The sequence below is a fragment of the Coloeus monedula genome, assembly GCF_965178545.1.
Source record: "Coloeus monedula genome assembly, chromosome: 19".
Lineage (NCBI taxonomy): Eukaryota > Metazoa > Chordata > Aves > Passeriformes > Corvidae > Coloeus > Coloeus monedula.
In genome coordinates, this window is record NC_138799.1 from 9,510,038 (window position 1) to 9,523,576 (window position 13,539).

Below are 13,539 nucleotides of genomic sequence, written 5' to 3' on the forward strand. Positions count from 1 at the left end.
CGATAGTGATTCACCAACTAATGTTAATAAAAATGAGCGTAGTACTTTGGCTTTGTTGGAGAAAATCTAGCAAAACCAGAAATGTGATGCCAAAAGATCACGTAAAAGCAAAACATGATGCCAAAAGATCAAGAAGAAATGTATTTCACAAAAATATTTTTAATGTATATTAGCACAACAACCACAGATTATTTAATCTGCCTTCATAGTACCTTTCAACAAATCTTTTAAAAACCAGTTTCCTCTCTAGTGTGTCCCTTTTTGCACTGCTCCTTCTGATTCCTCCAAAGAAAAAGCAGGATGATGGTGGACCAGGAACATGGTCACAGGAATTGCATCATCCCTCAGGGGAGCCATTTGGAAGAGTCTTCAATCAACACAGCCAAACATGAAGAAAAAAATGGTAGAATCATCTCAGGGATATTTCACTCAAATAAGACTAAACAGAATTTATGGCCCTCTCCCTGCTGGAGATGTTTCAGAGCAAGAGCTGCAGTTATTCACAGAGTTACTCTGCTCCTATCTCCTTTAAAAAAATAAGAATAAAAACTCAAAAAAACCCAAACCAGAAATCAACAGGTCAGATGTCTGCTCATCAACTCTATTTATAAATCTGGTTCTAGAGTTAGGAGCCAGGAGGAGTTGGTGTAACTGTCACTATCACTGTGGGGAAAAAATTGTGCACCCATGAACAACAGGCTCACTTTTAAATATCTTTCTTAATGTCTGAAGGGAGATCAAGCACCATTATTTGCAGTTACAAATAGCACCACAGGGTTAAAAATGAAAATAATTGAAGCAATGCTGTTAAGAAATGAGAACCAGACAAGAGATAAATGGTAAGTTATGACAAAATATGGAGTTAAAAAGATGGCTTTCAGCAGGGCAAAGGCTGATATGATTAAAATTCAGGCTCGGTCATACGGCCTGTATTTCAGCACACGTTACTCATGTCCTGTCATATCAATTATAGCTGGGTAGTTGTTGGAGAAGTTTGCCTGGGTTTTTAACCAACTGGTATTAATCTGAAGTATGTTGAAGAAGCATTCACAGGTGGGGTTTTTTTGTTGTCTCTGTCTCCTCTTTCTTTTTCAAGTGTTTGTCCAAACACCCCTCCTTGTTCTGCAGCACCTGGGCCCACGCTGCCTCTTCTCAATTCCATAACTGCCAGGTTTTATCCTTTGGAGTGTATTCATAAGATCAAGACTCACAAAGTCATGGGGATGGTGGATAAGGTGAATGCTGAGGTTTTGCCAGTGGTAGAACAACTGTTGTAGTTACTTTTTCAATCGTTTCCCGAGCCTTTCTTCACTCTCCAAACAACCTGTAACACACCGGCTTTATCTTGTAATACACAATTGCTTATTATTTCAGCTTTATTAAATATTTTTAAAAGCCCAATTGAATCATGACCTCACTCCCTCCCTCTTTTGCCAATACCTTGTGTCTTGGAAAATGCTGATTGCTTGTAGGTACAGTTTTCTCTGATTTACGAATTTTACATTTTTTACGAATCCTTACATTCCTGAGTACGAGATAATATTTGGAAAACATTGGCTGTTTTCCAGTATGGTGCTGACTGTAATGTGAGATTACTGGTGGAATTTTTTATTTTAACAGCTCTGCCAATTCATTCTTAGATTTGTTCAGAATTACTGAATGAGGTCTGGGTTCCTGGTCAGGTGTGACAGGAAGGATTCCCTGCTCCTGGGTCCCAGTCCCTGCAGCCATCCGTGCTGGTTTCACTGGGGCTCCTCCATGGCTTTGGTTGTGCAAACAGCAGTAACTGGTGTTTGTTCCTTGGAATTAGAAGTAGAAATTTCTCCTGTATCCACAAGCTCCACATTCTTACTTTGCTTTGGAGTTTCTGGGGTGATGCATTCTTTGCACAAAGACTCTCTCAAGTCCCCCAAGCCCCAGAGTCAGCACAAGCCGCTGCAAAAGGTGCCCCATGGAATGTGGCCATGACATCCCTGCTTGGGTCAGCACTATAAAAAAACCAGATTTCCAAATAGCTTTATGTACAAAAAATGCTCAGTGATCAAGACCAAACTAATATAAAACATAATAATTGCGTATTTAAATTCTGGCACGATTTGAAGACACTGTTTACACTCATTTGCTCTTTCTTCATATCATTATAAGAGAGAAGAGCTGCAGGTGGCTTTTTTCTTCTTTTTGGAGGAGAAGGAGTGTTTGGGAAGTAGGGAAGGGGTAAAACAATGTTATTAGTCCTTCAGAGTCATTAATGTGAAGAAAGAAAAGTGCTCCAAAATGACTTGCTTACAGCTGCAGAACATGTCACGGAGTAAAACCCACCTTCATTAAATGGGTGAGAAAGAATTCTAATTGTTTTGAAGTTCTTATGATCAGTCTGCATGTGCTTCATTGTAACGTGATACTAAAAAGCCTCAATTATGATTTGTATATTTTGGTGCCAGAAGGGTTTTTTTCTTATGCTAAATTATTAAGTTCTGTCAGCTGCTGGGCTGTCATATAGAGATACAGTAAATCACATTATATTTTGTCATGGATTACACAGAGCAATAAATTTGGGAACAGAGATCAAAGTAGTTTCACAATCACATCTGAGTGTAGGAGGGGTGTTTAACTTGTAGAAAATCTGATTTAGGTGAAACTGTTGCAGTTCTTGTGTGAATTTGAAATGAATTTGAATGTTTGCTTGAAAATGAATAAGGTACAAATCCCCAAAAGAGTTCTCCTGTATTTAGTTCAGAGGAGTTAGTTCTGACCTACAGCTGCAGGACAGAGAACAGATAAATAATTAAACATTGGGAATGTTAGGAGTCTTGCAATGCCTTATTTATGTTTTTAATTGCTTTGATGATTGAGTAATATATTTCATTTTCTTTTTAACTGGGCCTTTGCTGGACTTGGGAAGTTTCTCCTCAGTGCGTTCTGGCTCTGGGAAGTTGTCACTCTTTTCGGGAAGCTTGTCGTATTTAAAACTACAAAATGTAATCCAGCATAATCTTGCTAAGGAGCACTGATGGCTTCAGATCACAGATTTTATGGGGGATTTGGTCATGTTTTCAGTGTCTGTCTTTCCAACTGTAGAAGCTTAACTTTTGTTGGGCTCTTGTCTAATGATGTCACTTCCTAATACTGAGTTAACTTCGTGATACTGAGTTAATTTAGTGGTACTGAGTTAATTCAGGGATACAGAGTTTGTCCTTTTGTTCCCAGTTTCTCTTCTATTTGATAGCAAAGATTCTATCTTAAAATGATACATACATAGAATGTCTTTCTGCTCATTGTCTTATTAATAAATGCAATCTTTTGGCAAAATGTCCCAGAACAGCTTCAGATTAAACCACAATTCTCTGCCAGTCCTTTAAGTGCCTGATGCACTCACCAGTATTGTCTTCTGTGAAGGGTAGTTCAAGCATTAAACAACTGCATGTGGTAAACCCAGGCTGTTAGTCTGGTTTTAAATCCTTGTCTTATATGCGAAGCTGGTATTTTAGGCCAGTTTGTTTTAAAATAATATGCCTGGCTGACAGCAATATTGACTGGAAATCAGCATCAGTGATGCTGGGGAATATTTAGATGCTCAGTAAATCCATGAAGGGAATAAAGGTGTCCTGGTGTAAGGCTGGTGTAACTTGGGCATCAGCCACCCTGCAGCTGGAGTCCCATAGAAGACTTTCTGGGAGAGTTAAATGTCTGTATTTAGTTCCTCCACATAATTTCAGAATTATTAGAAATACTCTGTTGGTTTAAATGAAAAGTCTGGAATTTGGAGTTTTCCTAAGGCACAGTTTGCAGAAGCAGTTTCTCAGTGGGCCCCCATTAAGCACAGAATTACAATGTGCTGCAGAAAGGCAATTCTCTGTGCAGGTACTGTCAAAGTCATTTCTATTCATTCCTGGATTTTTCCCAATGAAAAGTACTTCACACATGAATGAGAGGGTTTTTTCTCCTAAAGATGTAAGTTTAATGAAAAAAAAAAAGGAAAAGATTTGTAGACCTCCAAAAGTGAAATGTAAAATAGAATATTAATAGGATTTTGGGATTTCTATCATTCACTTTCAAAACCCTTGAAGTCATTTGGTACTTGACTAATTATTCTGTTAACATAATTTTGGGTATTCAACTATTTTTAATGGTCTTTTGGGTGGTTCAGATTACATATCTGAACTGGTGTGCTATTTTCACTGCTGAACAGAGATCCAGCTTTCATTTTTGTCTGATTGGTGGGGAGAGTAGGAGAAAGAACAGGAGTATTGGTGTAGGAAGTCACCCACTGTCAGTATTAGAAGCACATAAGGAAAATGCATGTTTCAGGCTTTGAGTCCAAATGGAATTTTTATGTACAATCAGATGAACTTTAAAGGCGATCTGCTGATCTCTGAAGTTTAAAGAGATATTATACAGAGGGTTTTAACATACTTCTTAACAAAGATTTCCACCGTTAGCTGTTCTGAAGGTCATTTTCTTCTGACATCTATCAAATTGCACAATCTTGAATTTTGGTACAAAGCATAATGCTGTCAAACTTAAAATAGAAATATTCCAGAATGTGGAGTGGTGTGTTGTTTTTTGAGGTAAATGGGCCCCATTTACATTAGTTCTTTGATGTTAAATTCCTTGCTGCACATCAGAGAACAGTTGCTCTTCCCTGGAGCAAGTTTTCTTTCTTCTTCTTCCCCCACCCTTTGATTTTTTCCTCCTTTTTTTCTTCTTCTTCTTTTTTTTTTTTTTTAAGTTTGCTTACACTTTTATCTTACTAATTATGGAGGATCAGCTTATGGATGGCCACTTTTAGCTAGTTGCAGGCATTCTGAAAAATGATTCTTTCATATCTAGTACCCTAAGCAGAAAACTTCTTAAATCTGCTACTTCTCTATCAGTGAATATGGTGGGGTATGTGTGTATATATAAAACTCTAGTTATGAGAGCTGTTTCCAAAGCTGGAAGATAGAGAAACATGGAATTATTTAGGTTGGAAAAGACCTCTAAGGTCATCGAGTCCAACCATAAACCCAACATTGCCAAGCCCATCACTAAACCATGATTTTTTGTGTTGGAAGGGGCCTTAAAGCCCATCCAGTGCCACCCCTGCCATGGGCAGGGACACCTCCCACTATCCCAGGTTGCTCCAAGCCCTGTCCAACCTGGCCTTGGATACTGCCAGGGATCCAGGGGCAGCCACAGCTTCTCTGGGCACCCTGTGCCAGGGCCTGCCCACCCTGCCAGGGAAGGATTTCTTCCCAGTATCTAACACTGTGCACAGATTTGTAATGTTCCAAAGATTCTCAACAGCTTCATTTTTGATAAACATCCAAGACTTCCCAAATGCCTCCATGGATGTTGCTGGAGGATGGAATTGTCCTCGTGGCTGCCACCCCCAAAGTGCAGCTGGAGCAGATGGACCCGGGAGTGACCTTGGGGCTGTTTAGGGCTTGTGCTCCATTGAGTGGAACTGGAACTAAAAATTCCCTCTGATACACCTCATACTTTGAAAATAGCTTATAAATACTTTGTAATTAGGGTAGGACACGGTGTGCTTTTGTGGTGTGGTCCTGTCATAGATCCTGTGCTCTTTTACTGATGCTGTTCTGTTTCATGAAAGGAGAAAGTGAAAATGGGGCTGTGTTAGAAGAGCAGCCATTAATTCAGACACCACGTCTGTAGTGCTAATAACAGTTTTAATTTTTACGTAAAATGTTTTGTTGAAGTCGATGCAGTTTTGCTCGGCAAACACAATATGATGCTTGAGGCTTGTGAAAGAATTATAGCTGGTTTTTAAAACCAATTAATTGCAACAAGGACATAATCTTTTTAATGCAAAAGTCGTCACTCTGTAATGTAAAATAACTGCACGTAAACTTGTCATAATCAGATAATTTTAGCTAAAATATATATTAACTGTGTGAAACTAAACAGGAGTTAGTTTTTGAATCAGTGGAATTCCTCTGCAGCTTATCCAATTTAAACCTTTTTCATTATAAAAATGGATATTCCGATTTATATTTCTGACAAGCTTCTGCCAAGTGGGAATTTCAGCAGCCACCTCTTGCACATGGAAAACTGGTTTCAGACCATTAACTCTATTTGCAGTACTGCCCATTGCTATAAAAAGAGCCTGACTTTAATGAATACTGGCTGGGCCTCCAAATGTTCACCTTCCACTTGAATTCTTATTCATTATGTTTCTGACATAGCATGTAACCTGAAAGGGAGGGAATGCCCTTAAAATAATTCAGAAACAGCTCGTGCTTCCTCCAGCACGTGAACCCAGCAGCCAGATGGAAAAGAAGGAGCCCAGGAAACTGCTGTGTGTGCACAGGCCAGTGTGAACCTTCTCCTTGTGGAGATAAATGTGACATAAATCCCCCCCGATGTTCCCTGCACACAGCTCTGTGTGCATTTACTCATTCCTTAAAACAAAAAAGAGTTAAAAGGCATTTTTTTGTGTGTAGCAGTGCTACCTCTGCCCCAGGGAAGGTGGTTTGTGTCTCCCTTGGTTGCAAAGCAACAGCCTATATAAAGAGGTATTAAATTAGTTTTAGTTGCAGGTTTTAAGAAAGGAGAAGCTTCATATTTCTGCAGTTAAAAGATGGCAGTGGAAAAGAGGGTGCCCAGGCAGCCCCATGAGTTGGATCTTTTCAGCTGAGCAGTGCTGTAAATTGTGGTCTCTGCCTTCATCAGAGCTGCTTGTGTGGTTTGTGATGATGCAAGAGCTGTTGGGTGTTACAGACCTCAGGGAAAAGCTGAAGTCAGCAGGAGCCACAGAATCATGGAATGGTTTGGGTTGGAAGGGACCTTGAAGCCCATCCAGTCCCACCCCTGCCATGGGCAGGGACACCTTCCCTTATCCCAGGTTGCTCCAAGCCCTGTCCAACCTGGCCTTGGACACTTCCAGGGATTCAGGGGCAGGCACAGCTTCTCTGGGCACCCTGTGCCGGGGCCTCACAATCCTCACAGGGAACAATTCTTCCCAATATCCCATCCATCCCTGCCCTCTGGCAGTGGGAAGCCATCCGCCCTTTTCCTATCACCCTTGTGAAAAGTTCCTCTCCAGCCTTCCTGTTAGACTCTCTATGGTACTGGCAGGGAGTGTCCGTGGTTTTTGGTGCCACCAGGCCAATGTCACCAGTTTTGGACAACCTGAGCCCCTCTAGATGTGCTCGTGCCATCTCCAGTGGAAGCTTTGGTAGCTTAGTACTCTCAAATTCAGACCCCTCCATTAGGGATGTTTGGGACTGGAAGTAAATGCAAGAATTTATGGTTTGTTGGTGACCAGGAGACAAAACTTATAAATATTTTGCTAACTGGAAGTTGTTAAAGCCATTATAAAATAAAATGTTGCAATTCCTTTTAAGTAAACTGGTAGGATGTCCATTCTTTGCTTTTTGTTAGGAATAAAACACTGAAATTCGGCATATCTTTCTTTTGGATCACCTCTGTCCTGTCTCTCAGAGGTCAGCCTGATTCCACTCAGTGTGAACAAACAAATTCTAATTTGTTTATGGAACTCATGAGTGGTTTTTTATTATTTATTGGAATTTCTTCTGTGGGTTCAGGAGTTTATAAAGCTGCTTCTATGAAAGATGAGGACTTTTACCTCAGGCAAGTTGAGCGAGAGCAGCTGTAACATGATCTGTGCAGTGCCTTGCTGACGAGTCCCTCTCCCTTTCTGGGAGTAACAGTAATTTATGCTGTTGCTGTAATTTATTTTTTTACTTTTTTTCTCTAAAGATAAACTGGCAGTTTCAGTCACTTTATGACATGCAGGGGTGGTAAAACATCATCTGAAACTAGGCTGCAGTACAATGGAACGAGTGTTAATGTGGGTCAGCCTGAGTACAAGGAGAAACAGAGCATGGACAGAGCTCCCTGGGATAACTGGTGCTGTGTCACCGCTCCTTTTATTTATGCACCCCCACCATGGGCCCTTACAGTGCTTGTGGTTCACTTTTGAGTGATAAATGTAGGAAAAGTGAAATTTAATTTGTCTGGGGCTCCAGAATTCTTCTAGATGTGTTTTAAACCAGTGTGTATTGCCATTATCTCTGTTTATTACTAAACCATAATGTTAGCTCAAAAATGATGCACAAATTTGATAATTGGTTTTGATTAACGTTTTTAATAGATTCCTTAATACCAACAAACAGATGGAGACATCCATATGTTTCATAATTTTGGAATTTGAAGGGATTCAGGATCTGAAATTGCGATTTCATATAAAGTTTAGGATTACTTTGAACTGGCTGTAATGTTCTTACACTGAGCTGCACCTTACAGAACTGCCCGGATTGCTGAAGATGATTCCAGCCCTACCATGACGATCCAGAAATGCTCTGCAGCTCTAAGCTCCTCAATTTATAGCCCAGTAAAATCAATAAGACTCTTTGCCTGCCTGAAATCCCTGGTGTTTGCTGAAATGGAGTCTGAGCCTTGCAGCTGGATCCACGCAGGATTCAGATGCTTTGGGGGCCCCTGTGGTTTCTCTGGTCCCCCCAAAGAGGTGCTGGCGGGAGCCAGTGTTTGGGCACTGGATGCGGTGCCGTAAAACTCAGGACGACAGATCAAAGGTTTGAGCAGGAGGTCAGATAGATTTTGAAAACTTAATCAGCTTAAATTTGCTTCAGAACTCAGCTGCATGATATTCTGTCCCCCCTAAGAAAATATTTGTCTTAGACACCTGTCCTGAAGTTTGAGAGCCAAGAAGACGAGAGCACCAAGCAGTTCACCTGAGGACAGCATTGTGGGGCTGGGCTGGGCTGGTTTCTGCAAGAAAAATACAAACCTGGTTTCTCTTCTGAAATGAAATTGCATTTATTTTTTATTAATATCACTACTATAAAATTATTTCTGAACTTAAATTATTTGAGGGAAAAAAAACCTTAAGAGCTATTTATCCTGGGGTTATAGAAATATTTGCTTGTTGGATTCTGATATGACCAAGCAGCCTTGTTTTCAGTTCTTTAGCTCTGAGTTGTGAAAAAAAATGCTGTGGTGAGGAAAGAGCTGTATGTCCAAGCTGGTTCAGCTGCATCTTGGGTGGATTTTCAGTGTAATCCCCACCTTTCCGTAGGAAGGGATGAGGAATGGGACAAAGGACAGTTACAGAACTGAGAGGTGAAGCTGTGTCCCCCATGTCGCACTGTGCCCTGGCAGCCTCTGTCTGGACTTTCTCCTCAGTTTTTCCCCTCTGTTCAGAAACAAACTCATCCTGATAAACTCATTTGTGTGTGTTGCCCCCTTCCCCAGACACACAGACACACACACAGACACACACACACACACACACTCATTCTCTCATTTTTTTTTCTTTTTTTAATCCTCAGAACTCTTTATGTTTTTCTAATAATTGGCAGCAGAGGTACAATTTCTCCCCTCTTTTAAGTGATGAATAGTTGGCCCGAGATCAAAGCCCAGCCCTGGCGGTTTTTTGGCTGCCACAAAAGGGCGTTGGGGCTGGCGCGGGGCCGGCGCTCAGTGATAGGCATGTGGAGGAGGTGCCAAGCCCAGGGCCCGGTGGCAAAGTGTCTGTACACGTCCTCTGTCTGAGCTAACGGGGTTGTCTTTTGTGTGTGTTCCAGGCCAACAGCCAGCTGAAGCAGATGGAGGAGGAGTACAGCCAGGAACTGGCCAAGTCCTCGCAGGTAGGTGGCCAGGAGACAGGGAGCTCAGGTGAACCTGTTCCACTTGGAGACTTGATGAAAAGTGGAGTTGCTTCTGCTCTTAAGTCTTGACAACCGAGAGAAGTCGTAACCCAAATGTTACCAAATCAAATATCCAGTGTCTTCTTGTAGATTTTAACCAATAAACCACAGAGCTTTAAGCTGGCTGGAAAATACAGGTGGGTTTTTTTGAGTTCTGAATTTCATCTTTTTCATCTACATTGTCATCTCTCGAGGACCCAAGAGGACTGAGTCCTCCTTCAGCCCATGGGAAGGAAGGTGAGGTGCTCCAGCAGCCAGCACTGCTCATAGAACCAGAGACAGGTGCACAGCCAGGACTTACATTTCATGTTAAAGGTGGTGTCACCCAAAGTTTCTTCATCTTTATCATTGATCCCCACCAGTTCTGCATTTCTGCCCAAAACAACACCTTGAGGAATGTCAGTGTCCTGGAGGCAGACTGGTTTTGACTTGAGTTTTTGTTCTTCAGAGAACTCAGAAGATGAAAATGAGTGTTGAATTTACATATATACTTAAAAATAGTAAGACAGGATGATTTTTACATACTTCAGCTTTCAGTTTGACTGACAGGTAGTACTGAAGTGTGAAAAATGATGGAGATGCAACCAGAAGTTAAGCTTTTAATAAGAAGAAAATTGCCCTGAGGATTTGTGTGGAAGTGTCATTCTCCTCATTGCTCCCAGCCACAGCAGAATGTCTGCCTTGCATTGCAAAGTGTGTTTGCAGCCAGTAATCCAATAATAGTCTTGTAAAATCAATAAAAACACTACAAAGAAGGGTTTAGCAGCCTCTAAACTAGATAGAAGTGATCAGTGAGACAACAACAAGAAACTGCAAACTTTACTGTTTTACCAACACTTCAAAAATATTTAAGACTCTTGATTTCAGCTTTTCAGCTCCTTTGAGTCTCATTCTCTGTAACACTTGTCCAAAATTGTGACTTCAGTTGTTTTGGTGACATTTATTGGCTGTCACTTTTTCACACTGCATTTATCAGAATCATTGGTAAATGTCTTATATTCTAAAATCTAATGTGTATTTTTACACATTTATTTGCATGCAGAGAGGTTGTAGAGTCTCCATCCTTGGAGATTCTTAAAACCTGGACTGGGCTGATCCTGAGCAACCAGCTCTGGGTGATACTTCTTTAAACTGGTCCATTCCACCCTCACCAATTCCACGATTCTGTGGTAAATCAGAGAGAATGTTCTCTTTCCTAAATACCTTTTCAGTAACTTTAAATTAGTAATTTAGTCGTTTTTGAGAGCCTTATTTATAAAGAAAGAAAAGAAGAGACAACAACAAAAAAACTTCTTACTTTTTATCTTTCCATCTGAACCTGAAATGCAGGAAATGGTTAAAGCTCAAAAAGTAACATTTAATCCGTGTCAGACCTGAAGGAAGAGATCCCTTCCATTGCTGCCTCTATTTATCTTTTGTCATTATCACCCACATGGAAGTGGAATCAAGGCAGCCTATCAACGCCAGACACAATCCAGTGTCAATACAAAAATGGTTCTTGGTCCATTTTTAAAAAGACAGTTGGAATAATTGAAGCAATTCTGAATTTTTAAGCAAGGGATGAGGGAAATTGCTTTAATTGTTGCAGCGGGAACACGTAGGTAGTGTAGGGCAAGGTAAGAACTCTTTAACCTAAATGTCATAATAAATTTTGTCAGACTGACATTTATTGGCCTGCAGAATAGTCTCCAGATGGAAAAATCTGGGGACGTGTTTTGTATTAAGGTGGTTTTGCTGTAGCTGGGACATTTTATTGGGGAGAGCTGGACCCAGTTCCTCGGCACTTTCTGGGGCAGACACAACACATCCATCATCTCTCAGGGCTGTTTGGCTCAATAAAGCAGTTTCACCCTGATGTCTGAATTTCTTTACTTGTGTGGGTTTAAATCAATCCCCCAAGTTGGACATAGTTGGGTTTGGGGTTTTTTTGTAGCTTGCTATTAATAATTGGTCGATCGCAACTTTTCTTGTGGTCGCGTTGCTGACAACATCTGTCTAATCTTACTCTCTGTGGCCTCTTGGAACATTGACTTTTAACACCCACACAGAGAAGATACTTCAAGAAATTTCATCTGAAGTTTATACAAAGTAAATAAAAATTTTTGCTCTGAAAGGTAGTGCACAAAGCAGATCTTTCTTCATCAATTCCTGCTGAAATTTCCTTGCATGCATTGCAGAACTCCTGTGCTAGACCAGGGTCTTAACCCAGTAAAGGCTTTAAATCTCAGGTTTGTGTTATATTGAGGAGTTTGTTACTTTGTTTGCTTTTAAAGTAACAAAATGGGACACAAAATTCTATAGGTTTGCATGGCTTCAAGTTGTTATCTTAATAATTTATATGATCCATTGCTTTCTTCTGCTTTCTCCTGCACGCCAGGTAAAACCACATTTCTGCAAATTATCTGTCTTCTAAACAATGACCTAAAACTGCAAACCCAGAGACACTGCTTAATTCTGGCTAGAGAGTTACACCCTGTCCATATAATCTCTAAACTTCGGCATAGTGGTCTCAAAACCCCTTCCTTTTAGTGGGTATTATCTTTTTAAAGATGTATTTGTTTTTTAGAAAAGCAATACAGAAATACAAAGATAGGTTTTACACATAATCTGGGTTACTTCCTGGGATTTTCAGGTAGGTAGAGAAATAAATTTACTACAGAGTTTTAGTCAGGTCTTTTCCCCTTTCTCACTGATATTAGTACTTTCATTTGTAGTGCATTTCTTCTTACACTAGTCCTGGCCTATTATTAGGGGGTTTTTAACTGTTTTTTTTTTCCTAAATAACCATGTAATTAATGTAGTTAAATGTTTCTCTGCCAGTAAGGAGGCCTGGCAAATACTGGACTGCCTGTGTGCTAAAGTGCTTTTAGAATTAGACTATAATATGCTGCTACAGCAGCTTAACCTTAAGCTTGAATATATACATTAAAGTCAGTTACTCTCCCACATGTTTAAGTGCTTTTCTGGGTGATGACATGTCAGTATAAAATTCTGTAAATATGCCTGAAGGATCAAGGTTAGTTACGACTTTGCCCAGTGATGAAAAAGGTAGAACAAATACAATTCAACAAATCACGAGTGAATCACCTAAAAGGTCTAGATGAAGGCCCTAGATGTGGAGTCAGGTCCCCACTGTATTGCTTAGCAAAATTTGCTCCTTTCAGCAGCTCAGAAATTTCACTGTCAAGTTTAAATTTCAGTCCAGTGTGTGAATGTGGGTGTTTTTCTTCTCAGCAGTATCAAGCTGTAAAATTTCCTCCTGGAAGAGGAGCACCACCAGCCCAATGTAAACTCACACTCCTGCTTTCGGAGCGGTGGGAGACGGGGAACAGGCTTGAGTATGAAGATCACAGATGTGCTTTGTTCTCAGAAGTAAATATTTTGGAATGTCTTAGTGGAAAACACTTCCAAATATTTTGTGTTCAGCGATTCTTGTCATTTAGAGCCTTGCTCTATTCCTTTTCTCTGCGTGGAATTTCATGCCCTGCTAGTGTGCAGGGTGCTAATTTCAAACATCCAGCTTGCACAGCAGAGCTTGCCAGTGCCATGTTTATATAAAAAAACATGCAAAATACATGTCTTTTACTGAGGGGAGCTTTAACATGCTCCTTTCTTTTCAGGAGATAGCTGAACTGAAGACAACCATTTCCTCCCTGACAGAGGAGAACAGCCGGCAGCAGCTTGCGGCGGAGCAGCGGCTCCAGGAAGTTGCACAGAAGTTGGAAGATGAGAAGCAGCAGCTGATGACAGATAATGACAGAGCAATCAAGGTAATCTGGGGATTTCAGTCGCTGATGCCTGGGTGAGGGTAATTAAAAGTTCTGAATGCAGGAATGGTTCCTGT

General features: G+C 40.6%; 1 protein-coding gene across 2 annotated transcripts in view; it reads left to right on the forward strand.

The window, feature by feature from the left end:
* CEP112 (centrosomal protein 112) overlaps positions 1-13,539 on the forward strand; it is a 157,982-nt gene that overhangs the window by 103,521 nt on the left and 40,922 nt on the right. For both annotated transcript variants that reach the window (XM_082293982.1, XM_082293983.1), the window contains exons 22-23: positions 9,573-9,635; positions 13,316-13,465. In XM_082293982.1, coding sequence (XP_082150108.1) covers positions 9,573-9,635; positions 13,316-13,465 — 213 coding nt within the window. The remainder of the gene's footprint in view (positions 1-9,572; positions 9,636-13,315; positions 13,466-13,539) is intronic.